Source organism: Argiope bruennichi, chromosome 6 (genome assembly GCF_947563725.1).
Source record: "Argiope bruennichi chromosome 6, qqArgBrue1.1, whole genome shotgun sequence".
Classification (NCBI taxonomy): Eukaryota; Metazoa; Arthropoda; class Arachnida; order Araneae; family Araneidae; genus Argiope; species Argiope bruennichi.
In genome coordinates, this window is record NC_079156.1 from 111,774,539 (window position 1) to 111,788,175 (window position 13,637).

Below are 13,637 nucleotides of genomic sequence, written 5' to 3' on the forward strand. Positions count from 1 at the left end.
TCATTATAAGTTAATTTATACCTAAATAAAATGCATATTCCATCTTTCAAGACTTGTTCAATTCAGTACAACCCTCTCTATATACATGTGAAATAAAATTGGCATACGAAAGCATATAACAATTTTAATTGTAAAACTGCAACATTTACAATTTAATACTTTAACTGTACATATTGTTTTCATAAGTGGTATACAAGTAAATCATTCTTTCAAGAGTCATGAGAAAAATTAAAACATAACATTTCTAACTCATTTAAATTAAATTTCTATATAAAGAGATGCATATGACTTGGGAATGTGAGCGAAATTCGTAGAGTTTATATTCAAGAACAATCAACTCCAACAAACATTTCAAAAATCACTGGTACCAGCTAGTGATCCAAAACAATATGCAAATTTTTTAATAACTTGTTCATGAACTTTGAAAATAACAAATACTGCCTCAAGCTATAGCCTTGGCTTCAGGTAAAAAGGCCTCCCAGTGTTTGATAAGCTGAAACAAATGCACAATTAAAAGAAAATTCAAACTAATATAAAAAAAAATACATTGATTTCTAATAAAACTTATAACTCAAAATACCAAATAATAGAAATCTTTATTTAATGGAACATTCATAATGTCAAATTGAAAATTTAAAGATAATATGTAGTGATAATAAACTAAAAGTATGTGCAAGATTTCCTAACATTCATACAGGATTTGTTGAATGGACTGTTTTATATAAAGACAAAAATTACTAAATAATTTAAATTTTACTGATAGTCTACTCTACATTTTTAAAGCATATATAAAATGAATGAAAATGATAATTAACTAATTTGTATTTGTCTTCACTAATTATAATGGCATAAACATTTAAATATTGTTTTTAATAGTTTATTATTTTAACACTCAGTTGTAATTTTTTTTTTTTTTTACATCTTTTATAAAGAATACACAGGCATATTATAAATGGGAGAAACAAGGTTTTTTTAAAATATTAATAATAGAATGAATACAGTTCATATTAAAAATGTTGCTACAATAAAAAACTAGATTAATAAAGTTTATATAGGCAATCTATTTTAAGAAATTTTTATGGTAGGTTAAATTACATGCATATAGAAATTACTAACCTGCTGCTGAGTTTCCAATAGGGATTCCATGTACTTTATTATGCTGACTTTGAAATCATGCACTCTACTTTTTTCAAAACGTTCTACTTCCTTTCTAATCATTTTGGAGATGTTTTCAAACTCTTCTTGACCTCGCTCTGATTTGGCTTCCCACTGTTAAAATATTTTTATTAAGAATCTTCTATATAGAGAGCGAGAGTCAATATATAATTTGATTAAAAGGACAGTATTACCTCAATCACTTCCTCTTTAGCTTGAGGGATCTTATCTGTTTTTCCAACAAGCTCAAGTTTTGCCTTCTGTTCCCGTTTCTTGGTTAACACCTGCTGAGCATGTTGCCATGTTTGATATACTTTGACTCTCTGATGAAAGACATCCTGTGGATCAAGAATTTTATTTTCATACTGTTTGATTTGATAACAGAAAGAATGCAAAATTTAGAAATAAACTTAGATTAAACTCTTAAATAATGAGTTCCTTTACCAAAAACTAACAAATAATTTATATTAATTAATAAACTAAATATATCTCGTCAAAAAATGTGAATTGTAACATTTAGCCATATATATAAGTTTCTCAGCAATACTAGATCAGAAATGCTTGCAAGACATGATAGATGTCCTTGCATATGAGCATTTCATAGTAAAATCCAATGACCTCAAGGGCATCCACACAAACAGAGCACACCAATGATGTCTATAAACCTAAGATTTCGATCCAGTTTATCAGTAGAAAAATATTTTTTTTTCTCCCACATGTTTACTGATATTTCCGTTGATGACCTGACAAATACTTTGTTATTAATTTAAAAATATATAACATTCACTTGTTTGTACTCATTTTTTTTGGTGCGGATTGAACTCCATACAGGAATTTTATTACTCTCCCAAAGTGTGTGATGCATTTTGAACTGAAGGCGTTTTTCATAACTTTGATATAAACAAGTATTTTGGATTTAAATACTGGATCTGCTGATGTCAGTTATGATCATTGAATCTTGCTGTAAAACGCAGAAATATATATCCCATGTCTGGCAGAAGACAGCATTATTATACAATTCTATATCCTCTAGGCACTCTATTTTCCACGAAATTTGCATCCTCAGTGCTAAGGTATCTTGTATACACATGAAAAAAGATATCCTTGAAGAGATATAACAAAAAAAAAAAAAAAAAAAATAAACAAAAACTAGGATAAAAGATATATGAAAAAAAGGGGAGAAAATATAAATGAACAATTAATGCAATGACTGCCTTGATGCACCTTTTACCATTACTTATTTACGATTTATATTCACAAGCAATGACTTCTACTCTAAAATCATAGCCCAACAGCTAATGTTTAAGTTATTGGAGCATTTTTCCCAACTCGATAAGCTGAAATGATAAAGAATTATATTTTCTTGAGTCAACTGATATTAACCTATACTAATATTAGTTATACTAATATAAATATTGGTTTTTATTTCTTTATACTAAACGAATATATTAAGAATAAGTTTGCAACTACAAGTTTCCTAAATCTAAAATTAAGTATAATATAAAAATGACTTTAAAAATAATTTAGATTAAACAATTATTGACATTTAATAAAAAAGATTTACAATTTTAGTTTGACAAAAAATATAAATTAGGCCTATATAACTATTGTAAGCTATCTGAATAGAAGTGGAAAAGAAATAAGCTATTAAATATTCAAATGTCTGATAATACTTTCAATCCATATCAAACTGGTTCTTTTTGTATGATAAGAATATACTAACTTTGACAGCACCAATAAGAGCAATGTAATCCTTAAGTAACTCTGCAAGCAGGAAAAAATCTTGTCCAGCTTGTTGGCTTTGTAACTGTTCTATCTTCTCTTCTACTTCTGATAATTGGGATAAAGCCCTAGACAAGGCTGTATGTTCCTCACAATTGCCTAACATGGCTGCACTTTTTGCAAAAGCTCCAGTATTTAAGGCTAATTCTGCAAGAGAAAAAAAGTTTTGTTTAATATTCTTCGAATATGAGCTGCTATGCCTGCATAAAAAGTATATAAGTTGTAATAAATTGGCAGTAATATTTGCGATTAAATTTATAAACTTTTCTTGACTTGAAAGAGGGTTTGTCTTAAATTGAAAAATGTATTCTCTGGTATAACCCCCCCCCCAGTACATTTTCCAGATTTTTTATAATTTCTTTCTCTATTGCTTAAATTACAATTAACTGTTTAACTCAGAAAACTGTACATTAAATAACGGAGAATGCATTTTTCAATTTTAGGACGAACCCTTTATCAAGTCATGGAAAGCTCATTATTTTAATAGCACATGTCTTTGCCAATTTTACAGATAATTCCATGAAACTTTTTTTCTGTGTTTTTATTATGATATAGCATACATTTTCCAATATGACTTTTGGATCAATATCATTTATTTTTTTTAGTTCACTTTAGAAACTTTTTTTTCTGCTGCTAGAAAGAAGCACTGTAATCAGTCTTAATAAATGCATTTAAAAAAGCACAATTTTAATTATAAAAAGTGTAAAAGGACTTTATTGATCATCCTGTATACATAAATATAAATTTCACAAACCTTTGCGATGAACCACCAGAGATTCTACACTTGTGTGCAGCTTCCTCAATTGCTGGTCTAGGTTTTCTATCTGGTGTTGTTTCTCTTCAAACCACTAAAATTCATCATTAAGTAAAGTATATATAACAATTAATTATAAATTTAATGATTAATAACAATAAATTTCTGCAATAGGTAGATCTATCACAGCCTACCTGAATAGCATATTGTGGATTTGTAATTAAAACCTATCCTCAAGATGAGAGAAGGAGACAGCATGAAAGGAAAATAAATCAAGAAATATCTTTAGAAAAAAATAAGCAACAAAGGAAAAATATCAGACAAACAAGGATTTAATACAGAAACAATACAATGAGGTGATTGTGCAATGAAACATATGGGGGGAATTTTAAATTCACATAGAACATTTTAGGTACATAAATTCTTTGATTTTTTAAAAATCAAATCATGTTATAGTTTTATATTGAGGTATTTGTTACAATTTTCCTAGTGAAATAATTGCAGTAGTATTAAAGTATCAAATAATAGATGAAATTTAGAATAATGAACAATCGCAGGCTTATTTTGTCTTAAGATTTTTATTTCTAACAATTAAATTTAATTTTGACTATGTGCTTAACTTATACTTAATAATTACACGTTCAAGAAACAGATTATAAATCATTGATGTGCATTAACACAATGTAAATGTAATTGTGAGTGTTATTCTTAATTGTAAAATATGCATGCAAACCATTAAATATATAATAAATTACTATTTTTAAAAAAATTCTAAATGAATTTTTAAAATATTTAGTGTTTATATTTATTATAAAGGTAGTTAATTTTGCAAGAAAAGAAATAATCATATGAAAAATTACGGGGAAAAAAAAGCCTATAGTACTTGTCAAGAATGAGATATATTACAATTAGAGCAATTGTATACATTAAAGAAATTTTAATATTTATTAAAAATTTATTTAATTTTAATGGTAGATATATTTTGATATGATATTTGAAAATTATTCAGTTATTAGCTGTCAAGACAGGATTAATGGAAATCTACAACTATAATAAAAAAAAGCAATGTAATTAATTCACCTTTTTAGACTAAATTTATATTAATAGCATATCAAACGAGCACAATTTAAATTGTTACCTAGCGTCAACCAAAATAATACACATTGTTTAAATTGAATAAATCTTGATTACATATTTCAGTCCAATTAAATAGGAATTAAGGGCTCAAAAGATAAAGTATCCAATTTTATTGTAATGCATTTTTACTAACGCAGTACTACTGAAGATGAAGTTTGTGTTTATACCAAATAGGTTTAAAATACTATTAAATATTTAATAGATCTAACAAAAGATTCCAAAGCAAATTAATCATTTGAATCATAAGATATTTAGCTGCATGTAATGCACATATTTTATTCTAATAAAATTTAAAAACTAAAAAATGCTGAAACTTCATTTTTTTTCTTTCAATTTTGTTGTTAGATTTACATAACAAACATTTATGGTTTACAAAACAAACAATACTAGGTTTTTTAATTACAAAGCTAGGAGAGAAACAGACAAGAGGTCCTAGTAATGAGTCGACAAATTTAATTTTTAATAAAACTGTATGCATCTGAAATAATATTTACATGAGCTTGAAAGAAAAAGAATGAAAATCATATTAAACATATAGAACTAAAAAAACTTAGCTATAAATGCAAATAAAAATAACTGAATATCCAAAACTAAAAAATGATAAAACATGTTTATGATACAATATGTGAAAAGGTCAAATTATTCTTACTGGATCCGATTCATCCATTTTGAATGTCATTTTATTAACAGAATCTCCAACTCGATTGAAAAGCCGCATAACTCCGGCACCACTTAGAGCTGACGTACTTTTAGCTTTGGGTAAATCTACTTCCATCTCTAAGAATTCCCTAAAGTCTGGATCCATCCTTAAAACTGGATGTTCAGCAGTACGGTTTAAGTAACGTTCCAAAGCAATGCGCCTTTTTTCTACAAACTCAGCTGAAGAAATTGTTTCATCCTTTGACATCTTAATTTTTGTCATACCTGATTATGGAAAAAAATACATTTAAAATATTACTTTAGCTAAAAAGACTAAAAGCACTTAAAACTGTCAAAGCACTATTAATAGAAGAATAATTATAAAATTGCATAGAATAATTTTCAAAAAAAAAAAACAACATAAGTTTGTCACAGGCACAATTTTTGCTCTACTCCAGAAGTATATTTCACATAAAAATTCTTTCATAAATTTATTTGCACAGTTTCAGAAAAAGACGAAGGGAAGATATCAGTTAAAGACATGTTTATATGACTGTATGCAGTAGAGTGAGACTAAGCTAATCAAAGTTGACAGGACAATGCCATTTCAATTTTTAAATTAAAAAAATGACAAACAATTCAAATCGATAAAAAAACTTATAATTTAATTTCAATAAATAAACAGTATTTATGTAGAAAAAGAAAAAATACAAATTCACACCTATTTTTTTAAAAAAAAGGTAAGTTTTAAAAATATTTCAAATAATTAATTTTATTTCATCAAGCCATAAAACATAGTTATTTTAATATCTCAATTTCGATTCTTTAAAAAAATATCTCATTTTCCACAATTTGTTAAGTTTTTCACTTTTTCTAAATAGCCATACGCACACAAAAATCAATATTGTTTCAGATCAACCATATCTCAAACATTTTGAAGAATTTGATATTATTACACTTCAAAAAGAATCAAATAAAAAAATCACTCATTTTTTTTATATGCTGTATTTCCATTAAATGAAACTACATTTTTCAATTTGTTATAACAGTCAGTTAATTTTCATAGATTAAAACAAAGTACTTAACTATTTTTTAATATATTCAAAATAAATATTTGGCACTATGAATTTAAAACAAAAACATCTTTTTCAGAAATATTCTGTGTTTTAAAATCCTATTTTCAGTGAATTAAAGACTCATTTTAGAAAGAAGGACGGAACTGACTTGCTTTCACACTTTAATCAACAATTAAATCTTCAACAAAATTATCCTAATCTTGTGTATTTAAATATTTTAAATTTCTTAGAACATAAATAAAAATGTTTATAAACCTAAGATATAGACATAACACAGGCTTGGAATGAAAAAAATAAAGCTAAAATTCATAACAAAAATGAATTGTAACAAACATAAACACCGAAATACAAGATAAGTATGATTATTATACAAAGTAAATTTACAATAAGAGAGCCTGAGATATTAAAAAAAATTACAGGAAAGGAATCTAAACACATCAATCTAAAGAATCAAAATTTGGTTTAAAACATGCTGAAATCTGTGACAATGCATCATGTCTGATGATATTCATAAGAGATATTACTGTTATCAGAAACAATCATAACTGGTAATTTCTTACAAAATGATTGCTCTAGATAGGTGGCACCCTCAAGAGAGGACACCACCCTACCTTAAAAGGAAGTTGAGGAAAAAAACAAATTATAGTAAAAACTATATTTAAATTACCAGCTAAAACCATTCATTCAGAAAAGAATGCCAGAAAAGAATCACTCAGAAAAAGAAAAAAAATTGAAATAAAAACATTTCAGAAATAAAGTTTTAATGATCTTTAGTTTTGACTGACTTAACGAAAATAAATTATAATTGTAGATAATATTTTACCATTATATTGCAGAGGAAATACAAGAGGCTAGAGAAAATGTAAATTATAAATAAAATAAAATATGGAATTAACCGGGTTTTAACAGTATAAAATTTGCCTTTATGTAGTATATCTTACGTAGTATCGGTGATATATTCTTTCATACAAATGATCATTTTCATAGTATTTATTTAATGTATGTATGATGTCAAAACTCGTTAGTTAGCCATAAAGCCAAAGCTTTATTATTATAGTAGAGTTTTCTATGTATACATACTAAAACTACTTTTTACAACAATACAGTTTTCCTTGAATGTTATTTATAGGAGATTTTGCCAATAGGTCTTGTGTATAATAATTTTTTTATAAAGAATTTATTTTTTTTATAATGAATTTATTTCTATGAAATTTACATCAAAATTTTTTTATGTTATAAAGAATTTTTTTTATAAACTCAAACTTTTACTAAGGCAATTCTGCTCATTGGATTTAATAAGTTTTAATGAAGACCAGTTATTCAAAGTTAATAAGCAAATAGAGTAAATTTGAAAAGAATGATTTGTATACCATTAAGATTTAAATCACAGTAAAAATCAAGCGTAAATCTGATAAAGACATATTACCTATCATATCTTTTTCAGGGGCAGGTGGAACGATGCGACCCAAATGTAAATGCTTTTCCACCAACTTTCCATGCAGGCCCAGAAAATCACTAAATCTCCTGGAGACAGAAAACCCTTTCTTTTTATAATATGGAAGATTTGTTTTAGTATGAACTTTGTAGACTACATAAGCACCCATTCCATCACCAATCTTTTGAGGATCAGATACAGATATATTGAGAAAAGTATCTTCCTGCTGAAAAAAAAGCATTAGTCTCATTACACTATATTACATAAAAATTTCTATTAATATAAAAATATGTTATGATTGGTACGAATTTGAAGTTGGAAAAAACTTAAATATCTGCAATTAATAATTTTAGTAATTACTTAAATACCTTTAAAAAAAGGCTAAATTATAATGAGATATAGAAAAATGATAAAAATCAAAAAGCTGATTTGTTGCACTAAAAATCATAATTGTATTTGGTCTTCGTTTCAACCAGTTGTAATTTCAATGCAAAGATTTACAGTAATTTGAGTTATTTTGTTAGCCATTATTTCTTCTAAGAAATATCAGAAGTAAATTTTTTTATAAGCATCGAGACAAAATTAATGGATGTATTTATAAAATGAAATATGAAAAAGTAATTCCTAAATGAACAAATTCAGTAAGAAAAAAAAAGCATTTTATTTTTTGAGTAGTTCATTACAGTAGAAGAAATAAATTTCAATCTATTTTGGATGATTTCATTGATTTTTACTATTTAACTTCAGAAGTTCCGTGAATGAAAAGTTAATCATTCAAGACTGAGTTGATATATTTTTGCGATGACATGCAAGAATTTTACAAACTTACTTTTTCATTAATAAAATTGATTTCTTGAAGCACTTTAATATTTTATCAATGATAAATTTTAAAATGAAACAATACAATGGGAATACTGATTTAATGGTAATCACTGACAAATTAGCATAAAATAATTCTCTAAGTAAATGCATCTTATTTTAGAAAAAATTTAATTCAAAACATTATGTGCCACTTATTCATCTAACAAATAGCATTTAATAAATTTACAATTTTCAATAAAGCAATTTTTATAAACTCTGGTGCAATAAGAATATTTATATTGAAGAATATTTATAAGCTATTGAAGCTATTTTTATCAACATTAAACAAACAAAAAACAAAACTTTATGTTTGAAATATAGTTAATCCAATACCTCTTCAGAACTTTTATTTGCAGTTTTACGAGGCTGTGGTTGAGGTGCATCCGAAATCTTCATCTCAGCAGGTGGGGAAGTGGCTACAGGACTGGACTTATTAAATTCTTCTTCTGGGGTACGGAATTCTAGTTTAGATTGAGCCGGTTGGGCTGCAGGAGTATCATCATCTAAACTAACTTCTTCACCTCCACCTATAAATGGATTTATTATATATATATTAAATAAGCACAGTTGCTATTCTACTAGTTATTAATGACATATTAAATATTAATTAAGATTCTCAATGTACATATTTTAACCTCCCAGAAAATTGATGTTAGTCCAAACATTTGACATAGCTATCCTATTTTAATAGCTATTTACCTATACATTCAAAACTTTCATTATAAGCCCATACCTGCAATTAGTGGAAGAAAAAACACAAGCTAACATTTTCAGACACTTCAACTATGATAATTTAAACAGTTAGAAAAGTGCCAACCATCACATATGCTAACCGCATTTAGAATCTTTAGATGAACTTAATAGCCTGAAGCAATATATAATTTGTCTTTAGCTGAAAATGAAGGAAACATTTTCTAGATAACCTTCATAATAAAAATGTGAAAGGAATTTTGCACCAATTTCATAATCAAAGTTACTTTGAATATTTACGATTATCTTGACTGCTAATCTATTAATAAGAAAATTTTTCAATATTAGTTTTTTTTTTTTTTTTTTTTTTTTTTTTTGTAAAATGCATTATTAAAGACTAAAAATCCTTTGTCTTACTAAATTTAACAGTTGCTTTAATAACACATATCATAATTTATTAAATAAGAATAAAAAGATATATATAACATATCTTTATTCAATTTAGTTTAACATTTTTTAAAAATCTGATAACTGACAAATCTAAACTTTTATCTTAGATATTAAGAGATCCAATTTCATTCTCCTCCTTTGATTCTTAAAATTTAATCAGAAATTTTTTTCCTAAATATATCTTAAAAATAAAAACACTGCTCATATACAAAAATATTAAAGAATATTGAAGAAATTATTAAAAAAACAAAATCTCAGATAAAAATAACCAAATTTTGAAAATAAACCCCGGATATGTTTGAATTTTTAATTTTGTTAAGCTTATTTAATAAATTTTTAAACTTACCACTCATGAGATCATCAATCCCATTCCTTGAAAGCTCTTCTTTTGGTTGCGACTATAAAAAAAAAAAAAATTATATATAAAGCATGCACCTCATTTGCTAATATTCTATCAATTTTCCTTTTATTCATTTCAACTCTTTCATCGTTTCTTAAAATAAAGGCAATCTTATAAATAAAAATAATTTAAGGAATGAGAAATGCAATGAAATCAAATAACAATTTCTACAGAAATAAAGTTTTAACTTAATATAAATAAAAGTCATAGTGGCTATGTATGTATATATTTTCCTATTTGTCTCCTTCTAAACAATTAGGTCAAATTCAAACAAATTTTGCATACTTATTTAAAAAAAAAAAAAAAGAGGAAGAATACTGTTAACTTTTCAAAGTGCAAAAATTAATTAAATATTTAATTAATAAGAAAATAATTCAAAATTTTATATCTTTTTATACAATAATTTCACAAGACATTTCAGAAAAATATCTTTACACCAATTAAAAAAAATCCTTTCAATGATACCAATTTTATTTCCATACAATATCTTTGTCTAATTTTGTTAAAAAAATTAATGCAGCCAATTTTAAAATAAGAAAATATACTTTACTAAGTAATAGCACTTTACAGTTGTTCATTTCTCTAACACATAACAATTAACATTTTTCTAATTGGCTTTAAAGTAATGATTTATCAAATTACTGAAACTAAGACAAGAAAAGTAAAATTTTTACAAGCTATTGCAACAAATGTCAAACAATTATTTCAGGTTGTAAGGGACCACACTGAAATGCTGTGTGCAGAGTAATTGAAAGATGGACGAGGGGGTCATTTAGAACAAGCGTGTAAATCTTTCCAACGATAGCAAATGAATTGCAATGTACTTTCTTCCTTTTTATCAATTTTTTAAGTAGAAAAACAGTTGCATACAATTTTGAAATATGAAAAAAAAAAAAAAAAAAACTTTTACAGCTAGGCAACAGTGAGACATTTGGCCACTGTAATTTTTTGATGCTCATTTCTTTTTTGACATTTCTTTAATTAGTTTTAAAATAATTCTAAATTATAATTTAAGAAGATTCAGGTAATAAAATGATTTTGTATAGCTTATAAAAAAAGTAATTTTTATGCTAAAAAGGCAATGTATTTGTATATATATGCACAACAAAGGATTTTAATCCTGAGGAATATCAGGTTTATCAACTAGTAATAATAAATATCACTCTTTTAGAAAAAATTGCAAAATAAATTTAAGATTATCAACAGCTATCAATGCTTCAAGATTTATTAATTTTAAAGGCATGCTTAGACAAACCTTGATTTTTAATAAAGAATAAATATATTTAAATAAGGGGGAAAGAACCATAAAAACAGTCCCTCAGTTGTAATGGTCGAATTTACTCAATTTCGTCTCATGTTTGCTAATGCTCATGACTTCTTGAGTATGAATATTTGGCAACTGAAGACATTAATATTTATTAGAGTTCTACAGTTTTATTTTAGCCAAAAGGCCAAGAAGTGATTTTATTATAGTACTGATAACTGATGCATTCACTGATAACTATTTTTTTTTTTACCATTTTTTTAAACTTTCTTTCATAAATACAGTTTTAATCTATTTTTTATCATTTTTATAACAAAAAATATTTTAGCTAAAAAGATATACATAATTTTGTTTATTAGTTTTAACTACATTTTGTTTTGATAAATTTCAGTCTAATATTATCAAAAAAAAATCTTTATAAAAATAGAGCTCAAAGCAGTTACCTTTTTAATTAAAAATTCAAGACAATAGCCGTCAAGAATTTTTATTTACATTGTCAGTTGTTTTACTATTAATGTCAGCAAACTACATTGCCAATTGTTTTACTATTAAAGTCAGCAAACTATAAAATAACTAATCACTCTTGCATATTCCCAAACTCAATTCTTAGATTCTAATTTATAACAATGTGTGTAATGGACAAATATTAACAAATATACTCCAGGATATAGAGCATTTCAGTATTTTTAAAAGGTAATTCTTAATTTGTCCAAAGGGATTGATAATAATTTAGTTATTTTAAGCATATTATTTTCAAATCAACGGTTTTGATATTTACTCTATTTCACTTGAAAGATTTAAAATAAAAATTTACATCAATGGTCTATTTTACATTTAAAATAAAAATATTAAATGATATCTAACGATATCAAGTTTATAAAATTATATAAATGAATAATATTGGGTAATTAGAAAAATTCAAAAACAGCGACTGACTATTCAACATCAAAAAATCTTTGACGGGGGAAGAAACCGACGTTTCATTTTCCTGTCAAGCGGTTAACGCCTATCATTCTGATCGCAAGCAAAAACTATCAACAAAGAGGAAATAAAAGCTGCAAACTGGTGAAATTATGTGTTTCAGAATTCTTATCTTAATACTTAATAACATATGATTTACAGATTTTAGCAAGTATTTATTACTTAATTACCGGTAATATCAATACTACTGGAACACCTCGATCATCGACCTCCGTTTAATACCAAGCTTGTGTTCACAGAAGAAAAAAAAATTAACTTATGCATTCAAATTTCTCAGAAATGCGAGTCTTAACATAACTGTTAAATATAATGACATGAAACTGAGTGACATTATTATAGAGTATAAGTGAACTTCGAACCACACAACTACTACATTAGTATCTCATGAGTTTAAATTAAAATGAAACTAAGTCAATGGATATGAAGATATGTAATACTTTCATTATTTGCTTACTTCGACAGCAGATTTGAAAATATCTTCACTTTCTGCATCGCCTTGGGTTTCTTCGAAAGGAGGTGGTTCCCGTGAATCAGCCATGTTTACAAATTTCTTTTAATTTGAAGAAATTAAGAAATGAGCAAGAGAGCACCGCATAACAAGCCAGATGCACTGAGTCTAAAGTCACGTTCTGACAGAAATATCAGAGGCCTGCCGGAATATGTCAGCATTACTGATAATACTTTCATGAAAGAAAATAAGAAAGTTAAAGAAATTAAATTCTAATACAAATAATAAAAAATATAATAATCTATCTACTTGTAACTATAAAATTTATCATCAGTGAAATCATTACATTCACATATAGTGACTCATTTGATATAGTGAACGATGTTCAGGATTTAATTCTGTCCTCTAATCCTTTTGGAAAATTGAATCGAATTATTGTAAATATTCTTCAGTGCAATATCAATTTCCAATAATAATGTTAACAATAAAAAATCGTAAAATATAAGCCACATGATACGCGAATCGAAAGCATTGGTAACCAATAGGAGTAATTTCATCCTGAAAC

The 13,637-nt window shown here is 26.1% G+C and overlaps 1 protein-coding gene across 3 annotated transcripts; it reads right to left on the reverse strand.

The window, feature by feature from the left end:
• Positions 1-108: 108 nt before the first annotated feature.
• On the reverse strand, positions 109-13,259 carry LOC129971583 (sorting nexin-2-like). 3 transcript variants are annotated; one of them, XM_056085484.1, is made up of 11 exons: positions 13,079-13,259; positions 10,326-10,377; positions 9,173-9,366; positions 7,970-8,201; positions 5,478-5,752; positions 3,886-3,918; positions 3,692-3,785; positions 2,879-3,084; positions 1,350-1,493; positions 1,117-1,269; positions 109-493 (listed from the first exon to the last, which is right to left on the reverse strand). In XM_056085484.1, exons 1-11 carry the CDS (start codon positions 13,160-13,162, stop codon positions 443-445), a joined length of 1,518 nt encoding a protein of 505 aa, XP_055941459.1. In that variant the 5' UTR covers positions 13,163-13,259; the 3' UTR covers positions 109-442. The 3 variants fall into 3 exon arrangements, with proteins under 3 accessions (XP_055941459.1, XP_055941458.1, XP_055941460.1); XM_056085483.1 differs by having other exon boundaries at positions 7,970-8,204; positions 13,079-13,258; XM_056085485.1 differs by lacking the exon at positions 3,886-3,918 and having other exon boundaries at positions 7,970-8,204; positions 13,079-13,257.
• Positions 13,260-13,637: the final 378 nt, after the last annotated feature.

Excerpts from the sequence above, each read along its gene's own strand:
- LOC129971583 (XM_056085483.1), bottom strand. The coding sequence starts at position 13,162 with ATGGCTGATTCACGGGAACCACCTCCTTTCGAAGAAACCCAAGGCGAT. Across the intron at positions 1,494-2,878 it reads CTCTTATTGGTGCTGTCAAA|GATGTCTTTCATCAGAGAGT; the intron begins GTTAGTATATTC and ends CTTGATCCACAG. Across the intron at positions 494-1,116 it reads TATTGGAAACTCAGCAGCAG|CTTATCAAACACTGGGAGGC; the intron begins GTTAGTAATTTC and ends CATTTGTTTCAG.